Source organism: Phyllostomus discolor, chromosome 4 (assembly GCF_004126475.2).
Source record: "Phyllostomus discolor isolate MPI-MPIP mPhyDis1 chromosome 4, mPhyDis1.pri.v3, whole genome shotgun sequence".
Taxonomy (NCBI): Eukaryota; Metazoa; Chordata; class Mammalia; order Chiroptera; family Phyllostomidae; genus Phyllostomus; species Phyllostomus discolor.
In genome coordinates, this window is record NC_040906.2 from 130,932,186 (window position 1) to 130,959,039 (window position 26,854).

The window sequence follows — 26,854 nt, forward strand, 5'->3', positions numbered from 1 at the left end:
ACTATTTTTAAGTGATGGTGTAATGTTCTCTTATATCATAAAGTATTTAATTAACCTTCAATTATTGAGAAATTGACACATTTTTATCTTTTCATTATTAGAAATGTTATAATAAATATTATTGTATATATATCTTTGTGCATTTGCTAATTATTTTCTTGGTATAAATTTCTAGAAGTAAAACTACTAGGGAGAAAGATATGAATGCTCTGAAGTGTGTCCAGGTGTCATAGATATTTTGCACAATTATATCTTCCCGACACTGTATTGGGATACCCACTTTACAGGCACCTGCAACATTATTATCTGTTTCATTTTTTAAAAATCCTCATTTGAGAGACACACGGGGTCCTAGAATGTGCACAAACCCACCCACCCAGGAATCACCACCAGAAGGGCCAAATTTACTTGTGGGTAGTGGAGGAAGTGACTGAAAGCAGGGCAAGAGCCAAGCAAGCAGCACTGTTCTCTCTCTGACCCCTTGCCCTCATACAGCACCACAACTCAGTGAAGGGGGTTGCCCTGCCTTGGTGAATACCTAAGCCTCTGTCCCTTATAACATAACAGGTACACTGAGTCAAAGAAATATGGGCCAAATGAAGGAACAGATCAAAACTCCAAAAATAGAACCAAATGAGCAGGAGATAGCCAACCTATCAGATGCAGAATTCAAAACACTAGTAATCAAGATGCTCATAGAATTGATTGAGTTTGGTCACAATATAGAGGAATAAGTGAAGGCTATACAAAGTGAAATAAAGAAAAATATACAGGGAACCAACAGCGAAGGGAAGGAAACTGGGACTCAAATCAATGACTTAGAACAGAAGGAAGAAATAAACATCCAACCAGAACAGAATGAAAAAACAGGAATTCAAAAAAGTGAGGAGAGGCTTAGCAATCTCTGGGACAACTTTAAACATTCCAACATTTGAATCACAGGTGTTCGAGAAGGAGAAGAAGGAGAGCAAGAAATTGAAAACTTATTTGAAAAAATAATGAAAGAAAACTTCCCCTTTCTGGCAAAGGAAATATACATACAAGTCCAGGGAGCTCAGAGAATCCCAAAGAAATGGGACCCAAGGAGGAACACACCAGGATACATCATAACTAAGTTACCCAATATTAAAGATAAGGAGAGAATCTTAAAAGCAGCAAGAGAAAAGGAGACAGTTACTTACAAAGGAGTTCCCATAAGGCTATCAGCTGATTTCTCAAAAGAAACCTTACACACAAGAAAAGGCTGGAAAGAAATATTCAAAGCCGTGAAAGGCAAGGACCTACATCCAAGATTAATTACTCTATCCAGAAAAGCTATCATTTAGAATGGAAGGGCAGATAAAGTGCTTCCCAGATAAGGTCAAGTTCAAGGAGTTTGTCATCATCAAGTTCTTATTACATGAATGTTAAAGGGACTTATTTAAGAAAAAGAAGATCAAAACTACAAACGGAAAAATGACAGCAAACTCACCACTATCAACAACTGAACTTAAAAAAAAAAACCCCAAAACAAACTAAGCAAATAACTAGAACAGGAACAGAATCACAGAAGTGGAGTTATCAGTGGTGGGGGAGAGGGGGGAGAATGGGGGAAATGGTCCAGGAAATAAGAAGCATAAGTGGTAGGTACAAAATAGACAGGGGAAAGTTAAGAATAGTATAGAAAATGTAGAAGCCAAAGAATGTATATGTATGAACCACGGACATGGACTATGGGAGGCGGGGATGCCAGTGGGACAGGGAGTACAGAGCAGAAGTGCATAAAGGGGAGAAAGAAATGGAAAATTCTAATAGCATAATCAATAAAATATATTTAAAAAAACAAAAATGAATAATAAAATAAAATTTGATGAAATCATCCTCCAGCCTAAAGTTTTTTAGTGGCTTTCCATTGCTTAGAATGAAACCACCAGTGGGAAAAGGCAGACAATTGTACTTGAACAACAATGAAAAAAAAAAAAAGAATAAAACCACCAAATATCCACATTTCAAAATAAAATAAAATAAAATAAAATAAAACCTCATCTGAGGATATGTTTATTGATTTTAGAGAGAGGAAGGTGGGGAGGCAGAGACACAGAGAGAGAAACGTCTATGTGAAAGAGAAACATCAGCCGGTCACCTTCCACCCATGTCCCCACTGGAGAACAGACCTGCTACCTAGGTGTGCATCCTGACCAGAAAGGAACCTCAGCCTTTTAGTGTACCGGGTGATTCTCCAACCAACTGAAGCAGCTGAAGAGGGCTGAATCATCTTTAAATGAAATAAACTATACAATGCATACTCTTTCACTATTTTTAATTGGGGTTTAACATCTTTTAAAATTCATCAGCCATTTGTAATTTTTTGATTGCTTATTATATATTGTTTTTCTCTAATAAGCATATTAGCTGTTTGTTGTATATTGTAAGTGCTTTTTCCAGTTTAATATTTGCTATTTAATTTTGCTTATGGTGAAGTTTTTATTTTTACGTGGAGAAGTTTATAATATGTTGCCACATTTATCTTATTTTTCCTCCATGGATTTTGCATTTGCCCTTAGAAAGGTCTTTTACAGACACATAATGTATGACCTCACTTATATCTGGAATCTTAAACAGTTGACCCCATAGAGGCAGTGTGGAACGGTGGGTGCCAGGTGCTGGCACTGGAAGAAAAGGGGAGGTGCTGGTCAGAGGGCACAGACCTCCAGTTCAAAGATGAGCAGGTCCTGGGGAGCTGATGTGCAGCACGTGAGTGCAGTTAACCACACCTGAAGTCTGCTGAGAAAGTAGATCTGAAATGTGCTCACTGGAGACACACACAGAAAACTGACTGTTAGGTGATGAATGTGCTAATTAATTTGATGGTGGTACTCTTTTCATAAGGTATATGTATACCAAATCATCACGTTGTACACATTAAATATACATCATTTTTATTTGTCAACTAGACCTCAATACATTTGGAAAAAGGATCTTTTCCACCCCAACATTAAATAAATATAAACAAAAGGGCAGTTCAATGAATAATTTATGGAATTGTTTAGGATACTGAAATATAATTTTATTCATTTCCTTTAGCACTTACTCAGAGTTTGTTTATGATGTAGTGTCAAATCAATATGGACATTAACCATAAATAGGGTCTTGAAAATAATAGAAGACAGACTAGATTGGATTTTACTTGGAAACAGTTTTTGAAGCTAAAAGTATGGAGTAATTCCTGTTGATGAAGAAAAATGGGTTAAGTTTTGAAAGGTCAAGAGTTTATTTTTTAACCTAATTCTCACTAACAAGCACAATTCTTAAAGCATGCACCAGTATTGTCTCATTACGAGAGTGCTGTAATTTTCTTCCTTAGATTTAATCTTTGTTCTTCCCCCAAGCCATCTGATGTTACATAAAAAAGCACTAATATGGTGTACTGAGTGAGGAAATGAATGAATGAATGCGAGCTGCTTTAAACTGAATAACCTGCTAGACTGACACAGCAGGGCTTTCCACGGCTTCTGCAGAGTGAAAGGCACTCAGCACAGAGCAAAAGCGGATTGAAGTCAGGTGGGTCCGAGTTCAATTATAATCTCTCCCACACAGTGGCCAGATGAACCAAATCGAACTGAGTGATGATCTTTTCACCTTTGAAACAGTGACAAAAACACCCCGCAGGTTAAGAGGAACAAGGTAACATGGGTAAACCGGCCAGTAGTAATGCCTGGCAGGTGGATCTTATTTTGCCCACCAACCCCACCCTCTACCACACTGTCCCAGAAATCCTTTGTTTAGAAGATTTTCTTTATTTTAGTTTTAGAGAGAGGGGAAGGGAAGGAGCAAGAAAGGGAGAGCAATGTCCATGTGAGAGAGAAACATCAATTTGTTGCCTCTTGCACACGCACCCACTGAGACCAAACCCATAACCCAGTCGTGTGCCTTGCCTGGGAATCGAACTGGTGACACTTTGCTTTGCGGGACAACATACAACCCACTGAGCTACACTGGTCAGGGTAGAAATCCTTTATTCCCTTTATAAAAAAAATTCTTTTTAACAAAACATTGTAGGATGCTAATACTAGGTTTTGTAGTTTTTATAATTGTGCACCAAAAAACTTTGCTAAATGTATTAATGTCTGAAACTGTTCATTTTAAACCTCTTCTCTTTTATATGGATAAGCAATACTTTTGTTATGAGGAAATGCTGAAATATGTTTCTGACTAAAAACATAGCAATGCTATATTTGAGAAGTATCTAGCAAATACAAATAGTTAAATGTGTTTATTTTAGAGAAATGCTTCCTCCCAGTCAACATATCACCAATTTAAAGGCAGTTATAGTAGAAGCCATTTGTAGAATGTAGATTGTGTAATTTCACTCCTATTAATATAGCAGATAAGATAAAATGTAACTTCTTAGTATAGCACGATGCAACAGGTATTCAATACATGTATCTTGCATGTGATACAGTAGTTACGATAAAGAATTTCAGAGCCATTCAGACTGGCTAAGTTCCAAATAAGCAATGGCTTTTTTTTTTTTACAGTGAAAGAATATTTAAATTATTGCAATAAAATCATTTTTCTTCTTATGGACTCTTTTGAAAAGTCTCATACAATTAAAAAAAGAGAGAATGTTGAACTAGCAAGAAACTGATTGTAGTGATAAGGTAGGGCACTACAGGAGGGAATAACACATTTTCACCGTGGTGTTGGTGAATCTGAGTCTAGGTTATGTTCACTGCATTCAGCTGATTACTAAGTATTTAATAATTCCTCTATCAATGGACACTAGTTGAGGGAACACTAGAATAGTAGGTACATGGGGTAATAGATTCCCCCATGTTCACATTAGTCAAACGTAATTTTTAATTCGATATCTGGGCTAGTAGGTCTGTTAGAGGAAGTAAAGGATCTAGAACACTGATGACAGCTATGGACCTTCTAGAAAAATGTGCACAGGCACACACAGTTGATGTCAGGAGGCCCAGGAGACCACTAGAGCCCATCCCTGACCCTTTACCTGAGAACCCTGCACCTTGGTAATAGATGCGACTTGGAGGTTTGTAGTTTAGATTGAGAACTTCTGCATTAGAGTCAGTTATCAGGAGTGTTTACAGAAACGTGAAGGCCTGAATCAGATACTGTGTATGATTTAACCCTCATTCTAAAGAACAATAATGAGGCCTTATTTATATGTTTTAGTGATGTCAGAATTTAATGTTAGGCTAAGACAAGATTAGTTATTAAATTCTTCATAAGTCTATTTGCTTTGACATGATTAATTAATGTAGTGAATTCCAAATCTGGAAAGGCTTTCTATAATGCAAATTTTTAGATGCCTTCCTAGAAATTTCAATTAAGTAGTTCTGGGGTAGAGTTCAGAAACTGGTGTTTTAAAGCAGTCACCCTATATCATTCTCTAGAGCCAATAGAGGTGAGTTTTGGGGACTCGTAGGTTGATAGTATAGTTGTGATCTGCTCTTTATGGTAGGTTGGTAATAATTGTCCATGATTTGTAGTATATAGTAAATGCTAGTTTCTAATGAAGGAGAGGCAGACATGAAGTGAGAATTTAAGACAAATGATAAAATTGGGGGCTTCTCAGGTCCCGGAGCTTCCATAAGGTTGTGGATTAAGTGGCACTTCCCAAGAAGACCCACCCAAGATTTCCACCCTGACTCAGGACTGTGGCAGTGACATGCCTCTCTCCAGATGGGGGGCGATCCTAGCATTTCTCTCACAGGAAGGACCAGCTGTCAGTGTGCTGAACTGAGTCTCATTAACACACTTAAGGAGGAGATGACAGTTTTTGCAGAAAGCCTCCCTTTGTTCTCCTTGTCAAGATGTGAAGAAAAGTTCCTAACATAAGGGCGAAAAAACACCAGGAAACCAGGAAGCACTGGACTTTAGTAAATTTGAAACTGTCAAGTCCAATGGAAACAGGATGGAGCCCTGATATTAGCTCATATTTATTGAGTGTTTATCATGTACTGCTGCTTTCTGGGTTGAGCACTTAACATTACTGTAGTTACTTGAGTAACTCACAAGAACCCCCTGGGGTAGGTGTTTTTATTTGACAGAAAATGGTGGCTCAGAGAGTTTCGGGAAAAGGCTCAGAGTGACGTGGCTGCTAGGCTGCAGGGCCCAAGTCTGGAGACAGCCTCCCTGGAGGGCCTGTGCTCTCACCCACTGTCTGACCAGAGGTGGGTCACCTCCCTCCAGCAGTGCCACTATCCTCGAGAACACAAGGAGCACTCTAAGCCAGTTAGTAATCTGTGTTCTCTTTCCATAACTCAGTTTCAGAACTACAAGCCAGACAAGTGCTGTTATTGTTCCATTTTACAGATGAGGCACAGCAAGGCACAGCACGGTTCCTAGCCAGGGCCATGAAGCTGGTTGGTGGCAGAGCTGAGGTGCAGATCCAGGCAGTTGGGTTCCAGAGTTCATGATCTTGTCCTTGATGCTACATCCAGAGTATTTGTGTAAGAATCATGTCTGTGATCAAATGTCAGCAGGTTGTGGTGACTCCCCAAGGAGTCTGTTTCATTGAGTGGAAGATGTGCTGCTTACACATTCTTAAGTTTACCCATTCTTTTCCTTGAATTTAATGTTTTTAAAATTTCATTGATTTGTTATGCCCTTACAATCCTTTTCAGATTGTCTCCCACTGTGAAAGAACTGTTGAGCGCTTGACTTTTTTACCATAGTGCCTTAATGTTCTTCAAACCAAGGATCAGCACTGATTACACATTCAAAGAAAAAGTTTCTTTGAGAGCCTTGGCACAATGAACTAATTTTATTGAGACCTGACCTTGTATTATATTGGATTAGCTATATTGCTTTCATATGTTTCAAGTACATGGCCTTCTGCATCACTGGGCAGAAGTCACTGAGGGTGGGGAGAAGGTTGATGCCAGGCAGGCAGGGAACTCAAGTGCCTGAAATGTCTTTTGATATCTCGCAGGGATGTGTATCCCATCCTGGTCACCCTTCCTTGATTTATGATAAAGGCTAGGCTGGTCATGTGTGAGCAGCTCAGGACAGTGTAATGAGTAGCCCCTTGACCAAATATTCTGAGACTAAGGATCCTCTGAAGAGCTTATTTTCAATAAATGCATTATTATGACAATTCAAAGCATGTGTTTATTTTATAACTCTACTATGAATCACCTTTATAAGGAAGACTGAATTTGTGTTCCTTTTTGAACACAGGGAGACAGACTATGGTGATCTGATTGCTTGCCCAAGCATGATGTGGGGTCTTAAACCTCTTGTCCTCCATGGGACTGTTAGGTGGCAGCCAGGAATGAGTGGCTGGAGGGGAAATAAAGCAGGGGCCCTGCCCGGTGCAGTCTAATCAAGAACTTAAAACAAGAGGCTGGAAACAAAAGGGAGACATGTCTCACCCATTGATTCAGCAGCCCTGAGCCTGGTTCAATAAGATTGCCGGGATTTCCGAACATCACAAGCAAAACTATGATAGTGCAGGAGGAGGGGAGCCCTTGAAATTCTGTGTATAACCTTTCAACTACGTAGCTGGAAAAGAAAACCTTTGTAACAGCATATTAATCCCAAGGTCTGAAAGGGAGAGAAGGAGCGGGTACCTAGAACCTGACTAAAGTATATAACTCCTGGAGTCTGATAGTTGATAGGGCACTCGAATTAGCTGGGTGCCCACTTGCATTTTGGGCTCAAGCATATAGAACAAACTTACTAACAACTTTGTTTTCTCTACATGTGGGGCATTCAGACTAGCTCGGTGCTTGCCTAATAGTTCTGTGCACAAGTGTATTTCATAAATAAACTTATCTCATTTCCACTAGTACGTGCTGTCTCTTGCCTGAATTCTCGTGTGAGCAAGGCAAGAACTGAGGAGGGGAAGTTCCCTAACTCAGGTCTTCCTGGTAACAGGACTACACCTCCGTGGTATGGATTGGTTGGCTGCAGTCTGTCATTCATCTTTTATACCAAGTACATTGCAAAGTTGGATGGAATTTCAATTTTAATGTGACTCCATGAGGTCTAACTACTTAAGCTATATTAAAAAGTTCTCTGTATAGAAAAAAATCACTCTCTACTTTTCCTTTATCTTGCCCCACAGAATTTATCATCCTATTATATTTAGTGTTTATTATATGTTCCTTCCTTTGACCAAGTAGAATGTAAACTCATGAAAGTTAGAACCTTTTTTTTTTCACTGAAACATCCTAAGCACCTACCTCATAGATAGTAAGGGATTAATAAGAATGAATGCTTTCCATTAAAATCAAACTTTGATAAAGTTCAATTAAACAGCAATCCATATAGCTGGTTTAGGAACTACAAGTATACTTTTTAAAGGTACTTTCTTTTCTCAAATTTTGAAACAAGTAGGTATAATGTAAAAATCATCCATGTCTTACCTTGAAAGCCATTTTTAAAATCTGCTCCATGTGGCAAGAGATCTGGAGTGTATTCACTGTAGCCACCCACGTAAAACTGACTGAAGACATTGAGACCAACTAATTTTCCTGGGGAGATGATGGATTTATTTTTATGATCATCCACCTTCAAAAGGAAAAAAAAATCAGAATCTATTAAAAAAGGAATTAATTCCCTAGGGTGAACTGGTAAGATACTCTTATTTCCCATTAACTTGGCATGAAAAATTTATAAAGACCTGAATTTTTTAAGAAATAAAAAACACTTTACCACTCAATTTCTTGCTTCTCTGCTGGTGTCTGTTATGACAGATATATTAATATAGCAGTCATGGTTTTGCATTTCAATCAAAGTTCTTCAAGGACTTGGGAGCTAGCACCCTGCTGGTCCTCCTCCACCTAGCCTTGCTTTCCTCTTCCATCTATTCTTTATGCAACAACCTGAGTCTTTTGTCAGGAAATGGAAATGACCATGGTATCCACCCTCCCTTCTTACATTTCTCAGTTGTTCTCTATAGCTCCCTAGGTAAAATTCTAAATTTCTTAGTGTGACATCCAAGTCCTTTGATGGCATAGACCCTCCCTGTCTACCTCTACCCACGTCTTTTGCTTCTCCTCACCTGAAAGCCAAACCCAACTACTTGCATTCCTTAAGCCCACACCAGCCACTGTTCTTTTTTCTGAATGGCTATTTATTTGAAGTTATACTTATGCATCACCTGTTTGGGGAAGCAGTTCCTGAATGCTTTCCCTCACCCTATTTATGTCGGTCATCCCCCTTATTTATTCCCGCACCAGTTAATTGCAATCATCCTTCTTGTCCTCCACATTGTGCACTGGTCTGTGACTTCGTGGTGGCAGGCAGCATGGCCCATCGCCTCTGTACTGCCGCACAGATCCGACAGTGAAGTAGCACTGAGTTAGACTGTGGGACGGATGAACGAATGACTTTTTACCTTCAGCCAGCCCCTTTGCAAGAACCTCCCCAGATGGACAGTGTGAATCCCAAGGCTGAGATCAAGAGGATCGCTGCTGATGCTTGCTACGCCGGATCCCAGGTTGTAATTGTACACGACGCTGCCATTGCGCAGGCCTACAGCCAGGAAGTCGTCGCCATCCGTCCCTGGAATGAGAAGATGCATGGCGCATGCTCACAGGGAGGAGTTCCAGGGGTCTTGTCAACTGCATTCTACGTCTGCCTCTGAGTTCTAGAGCAGTACAGAAAGTTATAACACACTTCTAGCTGCTCATCAACACTCAAGTATGTGTGTGACTGGGCACTATTGTTTACAACCACAGAAACTGAGCACTAAGAAGTGTTCTATTTTATTTTTTTTTAAAGCCATGAGGGTCCTGGTCAACACAGGGGAAAAAATTAATACCTAAAAAATTGGAATTAAAAGCTCTTGTTTTTTTTTTTTTTTTTTTTTTTTTTTTTTTTTAGTAAGTGAAATTCAGTGTGTACTTTACAATAAGTAGGCCTTTACAATGGAGTAAAACTGATCTGGTACTTAAGGAGATTCGAACGATTGAGATAATGTAGCATCAGCTTTAGAGTGTTCTCCGTGGTTTGACAGGAGTATAAAGAACATCTCTTTCTATAGTTGCTCAGAGTATGTATGTTTGTTCTATTGCAAAACTCGTGACCATGCCACAGTGACTAGTGAAAGGTGGGTTGTTTCGGTGTACCTTTTTCTGTCTCTCCCTGTGCTGGTCCAGGGCCACCGCACAGTGCAGTGAATTGCAGTGCCCAGAGGACTCGGGATATAGTTAATAGAGATCCATACGAAACAGGAAGAAGGTTGGGAGAAATCTAGCCTCAGGCACCCGGGGAAGGTCCTGGCAGTAGTTTTGTGGGTATTAAGAAGCTCTGAGATGGTTAATGATATAAGACCCTGCAGGTGGGCAGATAGCACCTAGGTCAAGGCTGAGATTGTAGAACTAGGTGGAGACAAAAGGTCTTTCTTTTGTCAGGGAGGAGGGATCCCAAAACGTCACCCAGGTTCTGAAAGGTGTGTTTATGGATCTTTATACTGAGACTTCCAGGTATGGAATTGATGTAAGGACTTCTGCTTGGAAGAAGAGTTTAAGGACCCCATAGAAGTAAAAGGCTTAATCACAGGGCAAAAAGCAGGAGTGAGTTTCTGGGTACAGACAAAGTTTGTTATCAGTACATACAGCCTCCCCTTCCTGCACTTTTGAGGGTGATGCCTTGTCTGCTCCCTTGGTTTCTGCTGTTCAGGCTGATCAAGGTCAACGAGAAAAAGATCTGCAGGGATGGGGCTTCCAGGTACAGTAGGGAGGGGGGCTTTCTAAGGCACTGGAAAACATACAACAGAAATATCATTCAGAGATGCTTGAAATCTGCCTTTGTTTTTCTGGTGGCTCTGCCATGGCCCTGAGCTGGGTTATTTTTGGATGCTCCTTTGGTGAGTCTATTATAGAGCCAGGGTTGAGAGCCACTGTGTTAAATGCCATACTAATGGCTAAACATGTTAGGAACTAATAGCAAATCTCTATCTCTTTCTCTCTGGTGATTTCTTCCTACCTGCAATGTTGCAGCAGGTAAGCTGGGTTGTATATTTAGAATGTAAAGAACTCCCAAGAGAAAACACAGATTCAGGAAGGTAGTTAGGTGGAAAAGAGAAAAACCATCATGAGAGATTGGAGACATTCTCTCAGGCAGCTGTTGAGGCATGGAAGTCCTAGGAAGAGAGCACTGGGGAGGAGAATTATAAAAGATTTTTCTGTGGGTTGTGAATGGCAATCTTTTTGAGAAATTCTAGTGGGCATCAAAATTCTTTTTCTAATCGTCTAGGATGGTGGGAATGGAGACAGTGTTCTGCCAACTGAACTGTGAGGTGTTGGGAGAGCAGGTTTGTTTGAGCCATCCCTTGTTTCCCATCTATCTTGTTGCCATTCCTTCTTCCTCCAGTGATTGACAGCTTATTTCATGCAGGAACCTGAAGGTCCTCACAGCCTGGTTGGGAGGACGCAGAAGGTTTATCTCAAATTGTGGGGGGCAGTCATTTAGATGGGGTGAGCAGAAGTGTTAGGAAATTGAAAAGGAGGTGATTTTTTCAGTTGGTTTCTTAGCTAACCCATAAAATGACAAACAAGAATTTGGTAGGTATGCAAGGAAAGAGGAAGGGCTGAAGAGGGCCATTCAAAGCAGAGGGAACTATCAACATTGCAGAAACCCAGCAGGAACAGAGAACAGATATGCCTACAGAGCTGCCCAGCACTGTGCCTGCTGGCACTTAGTGTCTGTGTTAGAAAAAGTCATGTCTTTAAGGGCCTAACATATGACAATAAAGGATTTAAATATTTTGTTCAGGACTTTCAGGAGCCATGAAAGGATTTGAATAAGACAATTATATTAGATCTGGATTTTAGAAGAATCTCTTTGTAGTGTTGAGGGCAGACAGGGAGGCAAGTAAGGAGTCTCAGTGGAAGGTCATTCAAGTGACTCAGGAGAGGAAACAATAATAAGCTCTAAATAAATCAAGGCAGTGACAGAGATGACAGAGAAAAGAGGAGGCATTTGCCTGTGATCTGGAAGGATGATTTGAAAGAACAGATCAATTTGGAGTGAAGAGTTGAGGAAGAAGAAGGGGAAGGTGGTTCTGAAGAAGCTGGTTCAAAGAGCCAGGTCAAAAGGCAGGGCCAATCATGTGGTTAGGAGCTGAGGAAGGGAGCAGCTGGGCAAAAGGGCCGACTTCAGTGTACAGATACCCCTGCTTAGAGAGCACAGGAGGAGTGGCTCCAAGGAGAGCCAGGGAGCCAATAGGACTACCAACCAGATGATAACATCTTATTTACAGCCCACAGGTGTTTCAGAGTTGTTTTCCTTCCCTTTGTCACTCCTTCCATTCTAGACTTTCCCTTAGTGTCAACCCTGGTTGTGTGTGATGGAGTAGATAAGAGAAAGAAAAGCAGTTGACTGCCAGGGCTGATGCCTGGAAGGAGGTCATATTTCAGGGACTTGGACCTGCAATAGGGCGGTGTTTTGCAAACCTGGAAGTCCATCCCCATCACTCACAGATCTTATCAAATATATAGATTCTAGAATTTACACGAGACTCTTTGAGGCTAGGTCCTGGAAATATTTTATTAATAGGCTCCCTATCTATTTTTACATGAAGCTTGACTGATGTTAATAATTCTAGCATGGCCAAAGCACATGCTTTGTTCAGAAGGACCCCTTCTGTGGTTTAATGCTCTGCTGTGACTTCTTGAAATTCTTTGAACTGCATTCTGAAAGTGAAGTCCATGGGACAATGGATCATGAGTGGGAAAGAGGTGATACAGACATACAATGTTTGTTTTTTCTTGCTATGTCATTCACATGCAGTATCTGTGATATCCCAGGAGAAGAGAATTCCCACAATCCTGGGAATTCACTGAGACTCGAAATGAGTATGAGAAAAGTATGTTCATCTAGCAACTGAGGAGGTGGGGTTGCTGACAGTTCTGGGAGACCATGCTTTCCAGTTGAACCAGAATTGTCTTTAAGCACAGAAAAGCAATAGTGGTCTAATATATGTGAATGACCAAGGAATCTTATCTTTCCTTTCCTTTCTGTCCTTTTTTACCCATTAGTGAGCTGAAGGTTGTGTTGACAGAATGTTCATATAAGAGGGGGGGTGGTGTGAAATAGGTACAGTTGACAATTCTGTTTACCATTCCATTGTTCTGATAAGAAAGCAGAATGTGTGCCTGTAAAAGCTATGAAATGCCAACTGTGTAATTTCTGTGATTTTGCATATGTTAAAAGCTCTTATATTTGCATTTAAAACTGGCTTGACTGATATAAAAAGGAATGGTACCCTGGCTGGTGTGGCTTGGTTTGTTTGTGTGTCCCATGTACCAAAAGGTCAACAGTTCGATTCTGGGAGGTAACCGGTCATTGATATTTCTCTCTTACATCAATGTTTCTCTCTCTCTCTCTCTGTTTCCCTTCCTGTCTCTTTAAAAATCAATAAAAAATGTATCCTCAGGTGAGGATTAAAAAAAGAATGGTAAAATTCATGCTAATAATTTAATATTTTAATTTTTTCTTAATGTATTCTCACATAAATAATACAAGGCACCATAGAAAGTTGAGAGACCACAGAAGAAAAGCTAAATGGTTTTAGTACCTTTAATGGCATTGTTTCTCTGCTTTCTGAACAAGGACTCTGCATTTGCATTTGCAATAGGTCTCACAAATTATACACCTGCCTTTGAGGGGGGATCTTTGTTGCCTTCATAAAGCAAACCAGGAAAGAAGAGCAAGATGAAAACTAGATTGACCTGTGCATCTGAGGCTGTTGGGGGGCTTTCAAGGTAGATGAGACGTCAACTTGTGGGGGCAGGAAATCTGCTGCAGGGTTTGTGGGGTGATGCTGCTGCACGCACAGACCTCGAAAGGTCACATGGCTGCTAGGTGACTGAGGCTGCCTCTGAGACAGCCAGACAGCTTGACTGCAGAGCCTGGGCTCTTCCCCATTTCCCCACTGTCTGTACAGCAGAGGAAGAGAAGCAAATGTCTGCTGTAGCTGAATTGCCTTCTACCATGGGGTCTCTCCTGAATGCTCCCCTTTGAGGAAGAATGGGGATAATACTTCGTAAGAATTTTCTAAGGGTTCTGTGATATTTAATGTTGAATATCAGCACAGTGCCAACCTAGCACACATTAGGTACTTAATAAATGTATGCTTTCTTCCTTTTCTTCTCCACTATGGCCTGACTGTGGCTTTGTGAATCCCACGTTCTTCCCCTGTCTTATTAACACAAAGCCTGGGCCCTAAGCTAGCATACACATCTGCTCCCAGGTACCTTTTGGCGTAGAATTTTTCTTTTTCTTTTCTTTTTTCTTAAAGCTATAGCCCTGTTTGTTTCAGTGCATTACTCTGATCAAACTAAACATTTTTTGGAGGGTCAACCATGGAGGTCAAGTAGTGACTTGAAGTTATAATTTGTTACCATCCATTTAGACATGTCACTATCCAGTAATTTACTTAATGGCAGTTTTTTTGGCTTAACACATAATAATATAAGCAATGCCACACTTCAAACAAACACCAATGTTATGGACTGATTTCATTCTCAAATTCAGTGTTCTGTTAGAATATTAGTCTTTGAGTAATTTGAGAAATACATGGGCAATTTGTATTTTTACATTTGCTAATTCCCAAAGCAACAGATGATGTTCAGCTTTTATATAAAGGGATTTTTAATGACTGACTCAGGGACGTCATTTTTTCTTTTTGTTTTTAATGCAGAGAAGTGGAACTAAACTCATTTGGCATGCAGGGCACAAACCCACAGTGACTCCCAATGAAACCAGGTTTAAGAAGAATATTTTTAGACAAAGCAAAGGATGCTTGTTGGATAGTACTTAGCAACTGATGCTAAGAAGGAAGGGCTTAGAGATATTATGTTGTGCAAGTGGTAAAAGGGGAGGAAGGAAACAATAGGAAATGTCTGTAGATGAATAGCAGTTAAGAGTAATGAGATCTAGGAAGTGAATAAAAATCCTTTCAGAATGTACAGAAAAACAAACAAACTTGCCCTCCCTTTGGCTAGAAAGAAAAGCCATACCTCTACAAATACTGCTGGGCAGGGAGCTTTTAAGTGGGCATGTTGTGACGAGCCATGCATTGCATTTTAAGAGCTCACAAGGTTGGTGAGAAGAGATCTTGTGGTGGAAGAAGATGGGGCACAGTGGTCAGAACAGCACCCATCCTCATAACAAACAGAGAACAGTACTTAGCAACAAAGGCAAGAATTTAGACTAGGTGAGGAGAGGGATTGAGGCAATGGTAATGAGGACTGAAATGGAGATAGGCAAGGTGAAGGATGCTGCCATAGATATTCTGGAAGGAAAGACAAAAGAGGCTTAGACAAAGGTTGCCAGGCCATTCTACACTGTCTCAGATGGTTCTTTGAGTTGTGTGGTACGGGAGGGGTGAAGGCTGGTGATGGTAATATACCCTAAATACATAAAACCTTTGGAGGAAAAATAAAATAAAATGCTTGCATCATCAACAGGTAATCATAGTTAAGTTTATGCCATTTTGTTCTCTAAATTACTTAGAAGTGTTTATTGGATTTTTTGTTTGTTTGTGGTTAGTTTTTAAACCTAAAGGTATTACTATGTATATCAGTGGTTCTGCAACCTGGCTGGACCTCGTCTGTAGTTAATAGACAAGTATTAAATCAGAAGACCTTGTCTCTGATTTAATAGACAAATATGGACAAGCAAGGGAAGTCTGTTATATAGGAGTGAGGAAGGGTATCAAAGGCTTCAGACAGTAAGCTCAGGAAAAATAATACAGGCCATTTCGACTGAGGGGAAAAAGAGAGAAACAAAACAAAGACAAAAGGTAGGCAGAATTGTTACCCTTGCCATCTTAGGGTAATTGGAATGGAGTTCTTACAAAAAATAAAAAACAAAACACAAATCAAGTATAAGTGATTAGAGGTGGTCTAATCAGCTTTACCTTGAAGGAAAGCCTGAAGAAGAGTAGCTAGTGCTTTGAGCCATGGAGTCCTAATGAAGATCACAAAGGAAGAATAAGACTCATGTATAACTTAAGAATTAACTCAAGCTGTACTTTGGAGAGAATTTCTGGGCACACCCGTCCACTGACTGTGGTCAGTCCCTGTATGCTCTAGACCATGGAGCTGCACGTGCACGAGCCATACTCAGTCCGCTTGGAAGGACACCTCAGAAATCAGGACTTCAGGGGTGTCAAGAGACAGAAGATTGCTCTCTGGGGCCCAGGTATAGGTTCAGAACCATTTGGTTCAGACTATTCCTTGGATTGTCCTGAGGGAGCATTTTGAGAATCTAAGATATTTATATAACTCTGTAAAGTACATAATTTTCTGACTTTGCCGTACATCTGAAACTAATACAAAGAAATATTAAATGTAAATGATAAATTAAAAATAAAAAATAAAAAATAAATAAAAAACATACATAGACAGAGCTGTGAAGTCCATGTGTATGTCAGCAGGACTTGCCAGTTAAAGGGTAATATTGTGACTTGCAGCACCAGAGACGCGATAGTTCTCATTCAGCTGATCTAACAGTCTTTTAACTCCAACAGAAAAAAATTTAAACGTTATAAAGTATTTATTTAGATTAAAATTTCAATTTATTAGCAAAGAAATAGTGAACACGACTTATTATTTTTTCAAACTATTCTTCCAATATAGTAAAATAGTATCATGTGTTACACCTGACTCATCCCTCTAGAAATGATAATGGACTTGCAACCAAGGTAAGTGGAGTCTCAGGTCCTAGAAGGAACTTGAGCATTTAATCTGGGCCTTTGTGCTAATGTAATTTCTAGCCACTCACTTCCTCTTGTTTCTTTCTTTTGAAAACAATAACACTTCATGGGATTGTCTCTAGCAGTAAGTCAGTGTTTTAAAATATCTTTTCAAATGGGTTCAGTAATTCTAAGTGGCAAATGGCTTTTTCCTCTCCCCTCCTCCTTTCTTGTCCTGAGTGAAAGAGAAGCCATGAGAGGCCCCATGGGGATGATGCTGAGACCTTCCAGCCAACCAACCTGCTTGCTGAATGACTCCTGATTACGGGAGGGATTTCCCTTCTGAAAGAACCGTTCCTGTTGTGCAGACACACTTCATGGGAATATTCGAGTGTAGTTCTAGGGTCTATAAAGCGGTTAGATTTCTGAAGGACAGAAACCACCATTTTATCAAATATTCTTGACATTGTAGTACAATGATTTTGACACAAAGACATGAAGATAAACTTTCCTGACCTTTAGTTGAATGTTCATGGCTATGAGAGGGTATATTCATCTTTTAGAAAGAAAGCTACATTAATATGAAGAGTTAGATAAATAAGAATGATTTTAGAAAAATAATGGAAGAAGTTTATGGAGTTAGAATTAAAGCTAAAGTGATGCAAAGAAAAAATATTTCTAGGTTGATGTGTGAGAAATAAAACCCAGAAGAATGGAATCTCAGCCACCAGTACAGAACCCATTGAGTGGTACAGGATTCCTAGAGATGGCCCACATTCAGTGACTGTCTCTGCTTCAGTGGGTATTAAACTAAAACTAAGACAACTGGAGACTATGAATGAAGTCTTAAGGAGCATACAGCTTCTGTTGATTCTAAGATCTTTACAGCTTCTAATCACGGTGGCAAACTTATATCTTCCTGTTCTGTCGATGGGACCATTAAATTATGGGTACTCCAGAGCTTTGAAGGCATCAGAGCCATACATGTCATGTCCATGGTGTTTCTTCATTCATCATTGTGTACACTAGAGACATTATAGTGTCTACATCAGGGGGTTAAATTATTAAAATGTGACCGAATCAAGATGGCACCCTGACTCCCAGCCGTGCCAGTAAACAAACCAGGGGGTAAGGGTGATAGTAACATCAAACTCAATGTATGCTCAGAGCACATGGAAATGGGGAAAAAATGCATTTTCTGGGGCTACATAGAGCCCACATTTTTTAAATCTCTTGAACAAAAGGATCTGAGACTAGAAAAGGTGGAAACCCTAGCTTTCTCTTGCTGTCTGTATGGGAGATAAGATTGTGAAAACAACGACTATAAGCACCAGTTTAAGGGCAAACTTGAATTTCCGTAAGATGGAACCACATGTGCTTACTGGAAGTGTAGAAAAAAAAAAGAGTGAAAACGTGGGCTTGTGCACTTGTCTTCTCCTCTTTTTTTTGTCCTCTGTGTTTTCTTCTGTGACATCAAGGCTATCCCCATTGAACTATGCATAAGTGAATATTACCTCTTTATATTATATTTAAGATAATGGGGGATGGGATGGATGTGTGAGGATCCGCATGTTTTTTTGTCATTTTTAATGCTGTTTGAGCTCTGGTCAAATATGACAATTTCCATACATTTCTCAGTCAGTAAAGTGAATTAGCTTAACTTTTTGAACAATCTTAAGAACTCAATTTATTTAATAGCTTAGATGGCATTTATATAAAAGTCTAAGATATTTAATTTTATGAACACTAAGATTTGATAGTTTGAGGTTGTCAGGAAGAAATTTTCACAATTTCTAGCCACTCTGATACAATTATAGAAGAAAATAATGAACATTTTCTGTTGTAAAAAATTGAATTATGAGCATACACTTGCCAGTTATGTTTATAAAATGCCACAGCACCGTGGAATTGGGAGATGTGTTATATTAAGGGATTGGCTGCAGTCTGCTCTCTCATTCATCAGGGATCTTCCTTCTCCCTGATCTGTACCAAAGCTCTATAAAAACAGGCTGAGCTGATTGGTTTTTGTGACACTCCTCTCTTCATTTTTCTTTTTCTGTACTGTAGATGACATTCATTTCCTTTTTTTTCACAGAAAAACATCAAGCTATATTTATGCACTCTTATTTTCTGTTATAGTTAATAAATAAGGGCTTCAAGTAAACAAGAAATTATTTGGCATGAAATATGAGGTAATCTTCCCTAATTACCACAGCAGAGAAGACCCACATGCTGGTGACTGACAGAAAGCTATGCATATGAAGTGCTTAGGCACATAGATTAAATCCAGAAAGTTATATATTTTTCTCTGAAAAAATCCATTACAGCATTATACCTTTTTGATACAGGCCAATGTTGAGATTTTAACTTGTACATTTCAGTGATGTGAACAGTGATACACGTCTCCTCACCCCTCCTTTATTTAGGTCCTAACCTCTTCACTGCAATCCAGATTAATCTACGTTACACAGTATTATTAACTACCAGGATAGCCTCTGTCTCCAGAGACTCTTTCTGTTAGTGAAAGACTCAATAAACAGGTGATTATTGATTTCTCACCCAGTACCCATCATGTGAATGTTGCAGCTGGGGGTACAAAACAAGGCTAAAGTCATGGTTTGTCCGTAAAGAATTCAAGACTAATCTTGCTGAGGGAGGGACAAATCTAAAATGATGAAATTGTTTATTCTAATGCTTTTGATTTATGAAAACGGTAACTTCATATGATTCAAAGTAGTGACTGTGAATGACAAAACAGTATCCAATTAAATACCAAATTATGGGATGTAAATAACAAGGTCTGTGTAGGCTTTGTGTAGATAGGCTATAAGGAGACATGAATTTGTTGGAGAATGTTGCATGCTGGGTAGCTTGGAAGGAGTGAACAGAAGGGAAACCAGCATTCCAGGCAGGAGGAGGCTGTGAAGGAGGAGTGAATGGGGCTGATGGCTCTCGGGTGGAGTAAACTGATTGCTTGCTAACTGTCGGGCTGGAGATTCAAGGGGCCCAGGCTGGGAGAGAATAGAACTGGGAATGCCAGCGGGCTGCTGTAGCACCGACAGCAGAGGATTGGTTGTAATGGAAGGAAAGGATGAGAAACACACGAAAGAGAACAAATTCCCTGACAGTTCTAGCTGGCTGAGATTTCTGTTTCCTGAATCCTACCTTTTCTCTCACTTTTGTACTTTTTTTCATTCAGTGATGCCTATGCTCTTGTATTGGATGACATGATAGATGCTGCATGTACCCGACATAGTTTCTGACCTCTGGTTTAGCATTGCCAATTAATAAAATTTTAAGTACATACATTATGCCTCCCTAAATCTATTGTATGCTTTGGTATAATGGGACCATATATTTTTTTTTTGCATTAATTCTTTCAAAAACTGTAGTGAGTATCTACATATGATAACCACTGTTCATATAAAAAGAAAAGCCATGATATGGTTCTCAAAGAGATCTAGACAAATAGTTATAGTGAAATATGGTAATTATTACCAGCAAACCTCAGTGAGTTTAATTTTTAAATTTTCTTGGAGTGTTAAAGACTTCAAAGTCTTTTTAAAGTAAATATTTTAATATGTTTATTGATTTTAGAGAGAGAGGAGAAAAGAGAGAGAGAGAAGAATCAATGTGGCAGAGAAACATGGATCTGTTGCTTCCCACGTGCTCCCCGACCAGGATCAAAGCTGTAAACTAGGTATGTGCCCTGACTGGGAATAGAACCCTCAACCCTTTGGTATACAGGATGATACTCCAATAGAGCCACACTAGTCAGGGTGTGAGAATAATCCTTTCAGCTGAAGCTTAAAGGACAGAAGTGTTTTGAAGGCACAAAGTGAAGTGTGACCAGCTCAGAAGGATGGAACAGTCTGTGCAAAGGCACAGAGTAGAGGACATGGAGACATGACCCAGAATGCACGTGCACGGATCCTGCTGAGCATAGAGTGGACTGAAGGAAAAGAGACTATGCAAATGAGATGGGTACACATCCATGTATCTGTGTAAAGGATCTTACATGGTATGTTATGATTAAACATGTTGATTAGGCAAGAAATGTTTGGACTTATATGTTAGCCCCCTGTAGCAAAATGGAGAATAGAGGGGAAGAGGGACATGACCACATAGGGGGACTGGAGCAGAGGCTATTGCAGACAAGCTGGGGGCAATCAGGAGAAGGAAGGAGGTGGAAGGAGAAAATACAAACAGTAAAGGGAAGGTAAACTGGACAGATGTTGGCATTTGGTAGAATGTGAGGGGTAAGATGGAGAGAAGACAAAGATGTTGTCTATCTTGTTCAGAACTGTCTCTCTACCACCTTGAAGAATGTCTCAGATAGGTTCCCAGTAAATATTTGTCAAACGAATAAAAAGGACATAAATATTCAGGTAACTCCTGGGTTTCTGCCTGAGGCGGAACGTTTATGTCAGTCCCAAAGAGGGATACAGGAGTGGATGATAATGTGTTCATCTGTGAACTGCTGGACATACAGGTGATTCTTAGAAGAATAAACCATAAGACATACATTATAAGGATGTGGGGGTAGGAAAGGAAGAAGAGATAATGAAGGAAATACCAAACATGACTGCAGAAGCACAGGAAGATGAGTAGTTCAGGTTAAAATCACAAGTCAAGAGAGACATTTTCCAGCTGAAGTATTTGAAAGGGTAATTTGTCTGATGAGTTCAATGAGAATAGTCTGGAAGAACCAGTAATCAGCTTAGGGAGACTCAGGGAAGAAGAGTATAATCAGTGCTTGGGAATGAAGGTCCCTTGCCTTTTTACCTTGGATGTGTCAGAAATTAGAGGTTGGCTTACACTTCAAGTTATTGTATAAACTCTGTGGCTTTGTGCATCTTTTTTTTAAAAAGATTTTATTTATTTATTTTTAGAGAGGGAAGGGAGGGAGATAGAGAGAGAGAGAGAAACATCTATGTGCGGTTGCTGGGGGTCATGGCCTGCAACCCAGGCATGTACCCTGACTGGGAATTGAACCTGCAAAACTTTGGTTCACAGCCTGCACTCAATCCACTGAGCTACACCAGCCAGGGCTACTTTGTGCATCTTTTAACCTAAGAAAGATACAGGCAGCATATGGAATGGTAACTTTAGTAATGACAACCAGTACGTAGGTCAGAGATTGATGCTACAAAGCAACAAGAACAGTGCCTAACTGTGGAGCTATGACCATTGTTAAAGATAACCTGACTTGGACCATAGTTTCTCATGTAGAATAGATAATTTCAAATTGTGTAGTTAATATTAATCAGTATAGATTTTAAAGGAGTATGTTTCTTTAATTAATAACTTTATGCTACACAAATTGATGAATCATTCCTACATATTACATTATGGGCAATAATTACCTATCTTAGTTCATCCCTGTATATGGTCTAATTTAGCTGTTCCCTAAAGATTTTGAGAGGTTGCTTTCAAATATTTGTTGCATAAACAGCACCTAAGATGCTTGATAAAGTTCTGTTACTTGAATCAAGAGGGCCTGGGCATTAGCATGTTGACAAACACCCTCATGTGATTCTGATACAACGTGAAGAGGTCTTACTTGGAGAAGCATTGCTTTAAAAAGCAATTGTGCTACTTGCATTTTTTAGCTGGTGTTCTTGCTCCCCCAGGTGGTACAGTGTGTAATCGCACCTTTCAGATTTTCCCGTTTCACTGATTAGAAAATAGAGCTCCACAATTTATTTACCTGTTTATCTAACCTTCATTTAACCACATCAACCTACAAATGCCAAGTGCAGAATTAGCATTCATATCTATACATACAAATAAAACGACTATAGAAAACAAAAAACGTCACATGTAAAATTCTACAATTTAGTCCTCTTCATCTCCTCCCCCTCCCCCTCCTTCTTCTTCATGTATTGAGAATTTTGAAGCAGTATTTAGTAGAAGAGTACTGAAAAGCTATTTGGTAGCAGCATTTTCATGGACCAAGTGTTTATGCTTTGCTTGGGTTCTCTCTCTGTGAATCGCTCAGGATTTAGAAGACATATTTTAAAACAAGAAGGACTCAGGGTGTGTAATGCTCATTTGAATTTCATTCTGTTTTTTTTTTTCTTTTTTGCTAATGGAAAGGGTGTAATTGATAAGCATATGATGCAGTGTGTGAGAATTAGAGAGTGAGGGGCTGGGAATGCCTCCTTTCTTCCCTTCTTCCCTCCATAACTTCTGGTAGTCATTCAACAGATTGTTTATGAAAACCACTCGGGAGGAGCTTTGTGTGTGATGTACTGATAACTGGGACACTGTTTCCATAAAGGGGAGAGACATCTAGCCAGTCAAAGCCTGGCATAAAGGGTCCATGCCCTAAGTGCAGGGCAGGCCACCAAGACTCCGAAGAGGGAGAGATTGACCAAAGGGGTGGGGGCAGGGTAGCGACCGGGGAGATCCAAGTGGAGATGGCATTGAACTGGAACCCCTGATAATGGCTACTTTTTAAGTACCTTCATGCAACTGTGTTGCCGATTTACGTCTTACAGTGATCTGTTCTTTAAAATAATTTTTTTTCAATTATCTGCTCTTATTTTGGTTCTTCATTCAATCAACACTGATTGCATATCTGGCAGCGGCTCAGTGTGGGCAGATAAGGTCTAATGGGGACAACTGGTCTGTGTCCACACAGATCTCCCAGTCTCCTAGTGAAGGCAGGTAGGAAACAGCAATCTAAAACAGATCAAGGAGTTATAAACTGAGGTAAGGGCTTGGGGGAAATAAGTTGAGGTGGGGAATAACTTGGATGGGGTGGGATAAGACCTACTTCTGTGAAGGGGGCTGGGAAGGTCTCCTGGAGCAGACACAAGCTGCTGTGTTCACTGAGTTCAAGGGCTGTCCATGTACTACGTTATTCCTCACAACCCTACTAGGGAATGCACCATTATTATGCCCACTTGACAGGAAAGGAAACTGAAGTTCAGGGACATAAAGTAACTTAACAGATACTTTGTGAGTTGTGGAAACTGTATTTAAGTCTACACTGCCAGGCCCCAGAGCCTGCTCCAGTGACTGCTCTGATGGCCATGACCTGTCCAGGCAGAGGGCAGAGTGTGAGCAAAGCCTCGGAGACAGGAAAGCTCCGGGTACCTGAGGCCCTGGAAGCAGATGGGGTAGGACAGGGGCATGGAGATGGTGGGAGTGGCCTGGACGAGGTCAGAGATAAGGCAGAGGCCCTGTGAAAACATGGTAAGGAGGTTTGGATTTCATTCTGAGTCCAGTGGGAAGTCGGGTGGGATTTAAGCAAGGTTCAAATATGATGAAATGCCTTTTAAAGATGTGAGTCTTGCTCCAACTTGGAGAATGAGTTGCAGGCAGGAAAGGCAGTAAGAAGACCAGCTAGGAGGAGGTCACAGGGTTTCTGCAATAGAGATGGGGAAGGCATCCGAACAGGTCTTGGAGGTACAATGAATAGCACCTCCCACGATCAAGTGTCCCCATCCCCACAGAGGTGGTGGGGGGCTGGCACATTCTACTTCACTGGGGGCGTGGGCTACTTTCAGACATGTGTTGACGTAGAAACCAATGTACAGTATTAGGAGATCACTGAGGGAGTTGAAAAGAACAGACTGTTATTTCCGCCAGCACCACGGGTCTGCTGATGGTTGAGAAAAAGGTCTTTTTCCAGTGTACTATGGTTAATTTCACAGGTGAGGACACTGAGCTCAGAGAAGGTAAGTGATTAATTGCCTAACTAGTTAGTTGTCCACTGGGGAGTAAAATGCATGTGCTTTTCCTTGATCCCACACATGCATAAGTGATTTGTCCTTAAGACAGACAACTTTAACTTATTAGGTGATTTCCCACCAGTTTGAGGGCACTGGAGTACTTGCATACAGGCCAAATACTCTCTTCATTTCTTACTTCTTTCATTTGGTGTTGTTTTCTTTGATGGCAGCCATTCCTATTTCACAACATATGGTAAAATGCCATTCCTATGAGAATTTCCCTTCTCTCCTTACATATGAAACAGAAAGAAACAGAGAAAAGGATGTCAATCAGCTCACTTCTCAGGTGACTTGGTTACTGTCTCTGACCTCATGTTTGCAGACAGGAATTTTTGCCTTTGATTAGAAGAGGTAGCCCTGATGTGAACAAGGTTACAGAAAGGGTCAGGGAACTGCTGAACACCTGGGACTACAAGGAACATGCTCGAGGCAGAAAATAGAAAGAGGCATTTGCCTCTAAGCAAATGTCTCCTTTATCCACAGTCAGGGAGAGTGTACATGAAGAATCTCCAAATCACTCTTGAAGGAGCAAAGCAAGTGCTAGAGGGTCCAATTAATCTTACCATGGCCCTTCTGTCCAGTGAAAAGTATCAAGTTATTTTGCAGCGCTGAGTGATTGTTTGCTAGTTGAAAATTTAAGTGGAATTCATAATCGAAGCCGATGTCTGGGATCCGTGAATAAGCCAGGAATGAAGTGTGTCCAAAGGCATCCATGCCACTGAACCTGGGCTGAGTAATATCAATAGCTGTGGAAAAACCGAAACCCAAATGTTAAAATAAACCTGTACATGTTCTTGTTAAAAGGAGGGTTATAGTTTGCTGGTGCATCTGGCCTGATAGTCTGTTTACTATCACATTAATTATATTTAAGTGTCCTCAGCATTCAGCAATTAAGTGACTCAACAGGGATTTCAAAACCAGAACCAAGGAAGTACAGTGTTTTGAGATCCTGTGTATATACCCTTTCATTCACATATCCTTTCTGCATAATAGAGAATTTACTTAAAAAGCAAAACCTTATATTCTGAAGATTAATTTTAGAAGTAGAAAAGGTTACTGGCAGACAAAAGTATTTACCCAGGTGCTTTGTAAACACAATTTGGCATCCAAACACTAGCTATGACTTAGAAAAGAATTCACAGCTTGGAACAAACTGTGTTTCTAATCCTGCCCCTTTTTAGTAGCTGAAGCCATTGGTCAGCGGTAGGAAAGCTAAGAAATAAAAAGGGAGTTTGATCAGTTTCCATTACTCTATGGTGAATGACCGGACCTTTTCTTGAAGTAAAAAACCATTGTCTAAAAGAAAAGTTTATACTTCTGCTCAAGATGGTGGCATAGGCAGACATGGCTCACTTCTTCACACAACCACATCAAAATTACAACTAAATTATAGAATAATCATCATTCAGAACCATCAGAAATTGAGTTTAATGGAAGTCTGACAACTATGGAATTAAAGAAACCACATCCATCCAGACTAGTAGGAGGGGCATAGACACAGAACAGGCTGGTCCAGTACCCACGTGTGGTGGATAAAAATTCGGGAGGGATATATTGGGAGTGAGAAGTCCTAGCTGCACACCAGCCCAGGGTCCCATTGCCAGGAAGATAAGTCCCCAAAACTTCTGCAAAAACTAGTAGGGATTGAGTTGGTGGAAGAAACTTTTGGAGCCCCAAGCATTTCCTCTTAAAGAACCCACACACAGACTCACCTACTCAGCCTCACTACCTCTGAGCTCCAGCACCAGGGTAGCACCTTAAAAGGGAACAGTGGCATACAGGGATAAATTGAAATATCTGGCATCAAGGTGAGCAGAGACCATTGTCCCTTCTATGAACCCTCCCCCAACAGAGTCAAAGATCCGGCAAGCTGGTGCCTTATCAGAGATTCTATCAACTTAACAGACCCACCTTGGAGATTCCCAGAGACTTGGGCCTACTCAAGCAGCTCTGCCATATGAATGGCTGGTCTTGGCTCTGCTTCACAACTTCCTAAATCTTATCAAATAAGCAACAGCTGTCCTCAGGGAGCCCCAGGCCTGGTATTAGCAGCAGCCAGCCTAGATTCACACCCTGGCTTTGCTTGGAAATCTCTAAGCCCAGCACAAGCAGCAGCTATTTCAGATTACTTCATAGCTCAGGCAAGGTAGCCTTGAGAAAAACACAGGTGGGCACTGACCTTGGCCTGCACCACCTGGGAAACTCCAGGGTCAGTGCACAAAGTGGACAGCAACAGACCACATTGGAGCACCACCACCCTGCCATTGCACAACTGATACTCCCTGGTGGTGGTTGGTTGTCAGTTGTCAGTGGTCAGTGGTCACAGGCAGTCCTTGCAGCTGACTGGCCTGGGTAAATCTCTCCCATTGACATGACAACAGCAAGGTGGGGGTGGGTGGGGTGGGGGTAAAATGGAGACAACTGTACTTGAACAACAATAAAAAATATGAAAGAA

At 40.4% G+C, this 26,854-nt stretch overlaps 1 protein-coding gene across 1 annotated transcript in view; it reads right to left on the reverse strand.

Annotated features, from left to right (window-relative positions):
* LOC118500231 (protein eyes shut homolog) overlaps positions 1–26,854 on the reverse strand; it is a 271,851-nt gene that overhangs the window by 43,662 nt on the left and 201,335 nt on the right. The window contains exons 6-8 of the mRNA XM_036024309.1: positions 24,963–25,145; positions 9,350–9,516; positions 8,376–8,520 (exon numbers count right to left, since the gene is read on the reverse strand). Coding sequence (XP_035880202.1) covers positions 8,376–8,520; positions 9,350–9,516; positions 24,963–25,145 — 495 coding nt within the window. The remainder of the gene's footprint in view (positions 1–8,375; positions 8,521–9,349; positions 9,517–24,962; positions 25,146–26,854) is intronic.